This window comes from Oxyura jamaicensis, assembly GCF_011077185.1.
Source record: "Oxyura jamaicensis isolate SHBP4307 breed ruddy duck chromosome 2 unlocalized genomic scaffold, BPBGC_Ojam_1.0 oxy2_random_OJ71432, whole genome shotgun sequence".
In the NCBI taxonomy this organism is placed as follows: domain Eukaryota; kingdom Metazoa; phylum Chordata; class Aves; order Anseriformes; family Anatidae; genus Oxyura; species Oxyura jamaicensis.
In genome coordinates, this window is record NW_023303441.1 from 695 (window position 1) to 6,685 (window position 5,991).

The window sequence follows — 5,991 nt, forward strand, 5'->3', positions numbered from 1 at the left end:
CTTGGGGTGGCATTAATTGGAAGGGGTGGCATGGGGTGGATGGAGGGGCACAGGGTGTCACACGGGGTCCTTGGGGTGGCATGAATTCGATGGGGTGGCACGGGATGGATGGAGGGGCACGAGGTGGCACCCGCAAACCACGTCCCTGCGCACGAGCCGGGGCTGCGGGTGCTGGCGCGGTGGGGAGGGCGCAGCAGCTCCAGGCCCCCCCTCTCAGCCCCGTCCCCGCACAGAGGCGGGCTGCCCGCCGGGGCGGCTGTACCGCGAGTGCCAGCAGGGCGAGGGCTGCCCCTACAGCTGCGCCCACCTCGCCGGCCGCATCGCCTGCTTCCCCGGGGGGTGCCAGGAGGGCTGCCACTGCCCCGCCGGCACCCTGCTGCACCGCGGACAGTGCCTGCAGGTGAGTGCCCACACCCCCTCCTGGCACCCGGGGGTCCCGTGCCCCTTCCCCACCCCTGCCAGCCCTGGCTGTGTCCCCTGCGCTGCCTGCGCACCCATGGGTGCCTCGTGGTGTGGGCTTCTCCGGCTCCCCCTGCTCCTGGGGTGGTGCTGGAGTGGGTGCCCAGGGCTCTGGGTGCTCCCCGGTGCCACGGGGGCTCCCTGGGGCTGTGGGCACGATGTGCCCTGTGCAGGAGTGCCCCTGCGTGCTGACGGCCGAGGTCCTGCGGGAGCTCCAGAACAGCTCCGCAGACCCCCAGGAGCCCCCCACCCTCCTGGGCACCCAGGGGCCGCCCCTCACGCTGGACCAGGAGGTGCCTTCTGGCAGCGCCCTCCACTCCTCCTGCACCACCTGGTGAGCGCCGCGGGACCCTTCCCCATGCACCCTGCTCCCATCCCCATCCCCGTCCCCATCCCCTGCTCCCCTCCCCATCCCCGTCCCCTGCCCCTTCCCGGCCTCACCCAGCCCCTTCTCGCCCAGCACCTGCCTCCACGGCCGGCTGAACTGCTCGCAGCCCCTGTGCCCGCGGGACGGGGGCTTCGCGCCCTGGGGCCCCTGGAGCAGCTGCTCACGGAGCTGCGGGGGTCTGGGGGTGAGGACCCGTCAGAGGGGCTGCACCAGCCCCTCGCCCGCCCAGGGGGGCCGGGACTGCGCCGGGCCCCGCTCCGACAGCAAGTACTGCCAGAGCCCCGAGTGCCCGGGTGGGTCACAGCCCCCTCCCCTCACCCCGCCGGGGGTCCGGCTGCCCCACTGGGGCCGGATCCAGGTGGGCACGGAGCTGGGGGTGCGGGGGTGTCACCGCCTGCTCTGTTCCCTACAGCCGTGGCTGTCCCCACGAAGGAGCCCAGCCCCAGTGTCCCAGGTGAGGGCTGTGCTGTGGGGGGGGTCTGTGCCCTGGGTGTGGTGGGGGTCCCTTCCTGGAGCCCCCTCCCTGTCTGGGGAGGGGGCTCCGGCACCAGGGGGGCCTCACGCTCCTGGCAAGCCCTGGCCCTGCTCCCAACCCCTCTCATCCCCCCCATCCTGGGCAGGTGCTGAGGAAGAGGAGGGCTTCGGCCCCTGGTCCCCCTGGAGCCCCTGCTCCAAAACCTGCACCCGCCCCGAGCGCCCGGCCACCAAGACCCGCGAGCGCTTCTGCACCGGGGCCACCAACTGCAGCGGGGAGAGCTTCCAGGAGCAGCCCTGCAACCTGCCCCACTGCTCAGGTGGGGCTGGGGCTGTGCCCCACTGCTCATGGGGGGCTGGGGCCGTGCCCCACTGCCCCGGGGCTGGGTCACCATCCTCTGCGCCCCTGCCCGGGGGCTGTTGCTGCCAGCATCCGGTGGTGCAGCCCCGGGTGGTGCCATGCCCCTTGTCCCCATGTCCCCACAGACGCCCCACCATGCCAGGGCGAGGACTGTGCTGGCCTCAACTGCTCGTGGACGCCGTGGGGTCCGTGGGCCGAGTGCTCCCGCAGCTGCGGCGTGGGGCTGCAGCAGCGCCTGCGCGCATACAGCCCCCCCGGCACGGGGGGCCGCTGGTGCCCGGGCATCCTCAGCGCCTACGTGCAGCGCCGCTTCTGCAACCTCCAGGCCTGCAAAGGTGGGGAGCAGTGGCTGGGGGTGGTCCCCAGCCCCCCAGGGAGAGTCCCCAGCCCCCCAGGGAGAGTCCCCAGCACCCCAGGGAGAGTCCCCAGCACCCCAGGGAGAGTCCCCAGCACCCCAGGAAAGTCCCCAGAACCCCAGGGAGGGTCCCCCGAACCCCAGGGAGGTCCCAAGCACCCCAGGGAGGTCCCCAGCCCCCCAGGGAGAGTCCCCAGCACCCGAGGGAGGGTCCCCAGCACCCCAGGGAGGGTCCCCAGAACCCCAGGGAGGTCTCCAGAACCCCAGGCAGGGTCCCAGCACCCCGGGGGCTTTGCCAGGCCCTGGCTGGGCACCAGCCCCCGCAGCACCTGGGGTTGATTCCCGTCCCCTCATGTCCCCCCCGGTGGCAGTGGACGGCGCCTGGTCGGCGTGGAGCCCCTGGTCCCACTGTGACCGGACGTGCGGGGGGGGCCGCGCCGTGCGCTCCCGCTCCTGCCCCCCGTCCCCCCCCCAAGAACGGGGGGCAGCGCTGCCCCGGAGAGCGGCACCACCTGCGCCTCTGCAACCCCCAGCCCTGCGGTAGGAGCGTGGGGGGACGGGGACGGGGATGGGGACCCCGGTGCCGTGCTGATGCGTGCCCCCCTCCCAGGGGCCGGCTGCCCCCCCGGCATGGCCCTGGTGCCTTGCGCCAACCGCTGCCCGCGGCGCTGCGAGGACCTGCAGGAGGGCATCGCCTGCGGGGACCAGGAGCACTGCGAGCCCGGCTGCCGCTGCCCCAACGGTGAGTGCTGGTCTGGGGGGGTGCCAGGGGGGGCAGAGCCTGCCCCACCCTCCTCCCCCAGGGCTGTGGGGTGCCCTTGGTGCCTGCTGGACGTGGGTGGCAGCGGGGCTCCGTCCTGCGTGGTGCTGGCAGGCAGAGCCGGGCACACGCTGCAAACAGGCAGGAGCTGCCCGCAGGGGTCTGGGCACATCCTGCCGGGGGCTGAGCTGGACACGGTGCACACACCACACACATGTGCACACCCACAAACACGCGTGTGCACACACACACACGTCCATGCCCAGCCCGGCGTGGCCACGCACTGACGCTGCCCACCCCCAGGCACCCTGGAGCAGGACGGGGGCTGCGTGCCCCCCGCGCACTGCGAGTGCACCGACGCCCAGGGCCACGGCTGGGTGCCGGGCAGCACCCACCACCACGGCTGCAACAACTGCACGTGCCGGGACGGCCGCCTGCGCTGCACCGACCGCCCCTGCCCGCCGCCGCGCTGCCCCTGGAGCCGCTGGTCCCGCTGGTCCCCGTGCAGCGTCACCTGCGGGGACGGCCAGCAGACGCGCTTCAGGTGGGGACGTGGCCCCTGGGACCGTGCCAGGCGGTGTCAGGGAGCTGCCACCGACACATGTGTGTGTGTCCCCTCTTTTTGTCCCCCGGCAGGACCCCCACGTCAGGCTCGTGGGACGAGGAGTGCCAGGGGGAGCACGTGGAGAGCCGGGGCTGCGCCGAGGGGCCCTGCCCGCCCCTGTGCCCCCAGGAGGGCTGGGAGAGGCGCCTGGGGGACACGTGGCGGCAGGGCGAGTGCCAGCAGTGGTCAGTGTCCTTGTGGGCAGGGGGCTGGGAGGGGCTGGGGCTGCTCCTGCATGACCTGCCCCATGGGCACCCCCTGCCCCATGGGCACCCCCTGCCCCACGGGCACCCCCTGCTCCATGGGCACCCCCTGCCCCATGGGCACCCCCTGCTCCACGGGCACCCCCTGCCCCACGGGCACCCCCTGCCCCATGGGCACCCCCTGCTCCATGGGCACCCCCTGCCTGTGGCACCCACCCTCGCTGTCCCCTCCCGCAGCACCTGCACCCCGGAGGGCACGGTCTGCGAGGACGCCTCCTGTGCCGGTGAGTGCTGCGCACCCCTGGGCGCAAAGCCCCAGCCCCACACCAGCCTCCTGGGGCCAGGAGGGGGACGGAGGGGACCGAGGGACACCGTGCCCCGTGACGTGCCACCTCGCCATCCCAGGGCCCGAGCAGTGCACGTGGGGCGCGTGGAGCCCCTGTTCCCAGACCTGTGGCACCGGCCTGGTCACCCGGGAGGGCTCCTGCCCCTGCCCGACCCCCGGGACCCCCGGTGTCCCCTGCAATGACAGCGCTGGGGCTGGAGCCAGCCCACGCCGGGAGCTGGAGGCTTGCTACCTGCAGCCCTGCCCAGGTAGGGGGGTGGGCACGGGCAGGGGCCGGTGGGGCCGTGCCCAGCCCTCACCCTCGTCCCCTCTCTGCCCCAGATGAGTGCTCCTGGAGCCCCTGGAGCCCCTGGAGCCCCTGCTCCTGCAGCTCCCCGCTGCAGCACCGGCACCGGCACCGGCACGGCCCCGGCACCTGCGTGGGGCTGGACGGGGAGCTCCGCGACTGCGACACCTCGGGGTGCTCGGGTGAGGAGGGGGCTGTGGGGACCCTCCTGCGCTGGCACTGCCCGACGCCGTCACCCTCCCCAGACCCGCCTGTCCCTGCCTCCTGCCCTGCCCCTGCCCATCCTCGTGCCTCCGGGGGTGTCTGATGCTTCTCTCCCCGCAGAAGCCAGCTGTGAGCCCCCCTTCGAGTTCCAGCCCTGCGCCCCCCCCTGCGCCCGGCTCTGCTCCTCCCTGCAGCGCCCGCAGCAGTGCCCGGCCCTGCCCCGCTGCCTGCCCGGCTGCTTCTGCCCCCAGGCAAGGGCAGGAAGGGGCAGCAGCGCGAGGCCGGGATGGGTCTTGTGGGGTGGGGGCCACCCTGGTGGGCTCCGAAGCCAGCGGGGCCGGGGAGGGCTCGGGAGGAGCACGGTGCCCAAAGCGAGCCCTGGGTGCAAATGGATGGCTGCGGGGACTTTGTGGGGACGCTGCGGGGACTTTGTGGGGATGCTGCGGGGGGATGCTGAGGGCACTCACCATTTGCCCCCCTCCACATCCCCGTGTCCTGGCAGGGGCTGCTGGAGCAGCGCGGTGCCTGCGTGCCCCCCCGAGCAGTGCGACTGCCTGCACACCAACGGGTCCGGCGGCCCCGTGGCCCTGGCTCCAGGGAGCGTCGTCCTGCTGGGCTGCAAGAAATGGTGAGGGGGCCGCTGGGGGGCCGGGGGGTCGCCCCCACACACGGGGGGCCGGAGGTGCCGGGAGCTCACCGCCGTTTCCCCGCAGCGTGTGCCAGGACGGGGCCCTGCGGTGCAGCAGCGAGGGCTGCCAGGGTGAGTGTGACCCCCCCACAGTGGGACAGGACCCCCAGCCCCTCCTGCCCCACAGGTTGTGCCCGTGGTCCCACGTCCCCTGTGGGGGTTCCCAGGGGCTCCCACCCACCCAGCAGCTCCGTGTCCCCGCAGGGCTGCTCCCGCTGAGCCCCTGGTCGGAGTGGGCGCCCTGCAGCCCCTGCCTGCCCCTGCCAGCCCGGCTCCTGCCCCAGTTGGAGGTCCCGGGGGATGTCGTGCCCCAGGTTTCGCTGCAGCACCGCTACCGAGCCTGCTTGGATCCCGAGACCGGCCTGCCCTGGGCTGGCGATGCGGCTGCTTGCTCGGCGGAGCTGCGGCAGGAACGGCTCTGCCCGGACCCCCACATCTGCCAAGGTACCGGGGGTGCTGCAGGGTGCGGGGGTGAGGGGCCCCTGCTGCAGGGAGGTGACGCCCGTGTCCCACAGAGCTCTGCCTCTGGAGCCCCTGGGGGCCCTGGGGGCCCTGCCAGCAGCCCTGCAGCGGGGGCGTCCGCCTGCGACACCGCCACCTCCAGAACCCAGCGGGCAGCGAGCAGTGCCTGGGGGCAAGCTCCCAGAGTGAGAGCTGCAACACTGCTGTCTGCCCAGGTAACAACCCCATCCCCTCCCCATCCCCTCCCCATCCCCTCCCCATCCCATCCCCATCCCCACCCCATCCCCACCCCATCCCATCCCCATCCCCTCCCCATCCCCATCCCCATCCCATCCCCATCCCATCCCCATCCCCTCCCCATCCCCATCCCCATCCCATCCCCATCCCCATCCCATCCCCAT

At 73.7% G+C, this 5,991-nt stretch overlaps 1 protein-coding gene and 1 long non-coding RNA gene across 2 annotated transcripts in view; both read left to right on the forward strand.

Moving 5' to 3' along the window:
- The window catches only part of LOC118157011 (SCO-spondin-like), a gene marked incomplete at its 5' end in the record, with an annotated part of 4,627 nt that extends 256 nt beyond the window's left edge, over positions 1-4,371 (forward strand). Inside the window, 13 exons of the mRNA XM_035311266.1 lie at positions 234-400; positions 633-793; positions 920-1,140; positions 1,260-1,301; positions 1,468-1,641; positions 1,808-2,017; positions 2,409-2,577; positions 2,648-2,779; positions 3,101-3,341; positions 3,434-3,586; positions 3,842-3,888; positions 4,010-4,198; positions 4,272-4,371. Of these exons, the coding sequence (XP_035167157.1) occupies positions 234-400; positions 633-793; positions 920-1,140; positions 1,260-1,301; positions 1,468-1,641; positions 1,808-2,017; positions 2,409-2,577; positions 2,648-2,779; positions 3,101-3,341; positions 3,434-3,586; positions 3,842-3,888; positions 4,010-4,133 (1,841 nt within the window). The remainder of the gene's footprint in view (positions 1-233; positions 401-632; positions 794-919; positions 1,141-1,259; positions 1,302-1,467; positions 1,642-1,807; positions 2,018-2,408; positions 2,578-2,647; positions 2,780-3,100; positions 3,342-3,433; positions 3,587-3,841; positions 3,889-4,009; positions 4,199-4,271) is intronic.
- A 607-nt stretch (positions 4,372-4,978) lies between these two features.
- LOC118157012 lies at positions 4,979-5,735 on the forward strand. The gene is made up of 4 exons (XR_004746520.1): positions 4,979-5,068; positions 5,154-5,200; positions 5,333-5,572; positions 5,644-5,735. It is a non-coding gene; the product is annotated as an uncharacterized LOC118157012 (long non-coding RNA).
- The last annotated feature ends 256 nt before the right edge of the window (positions 5,736-5,991 follow it).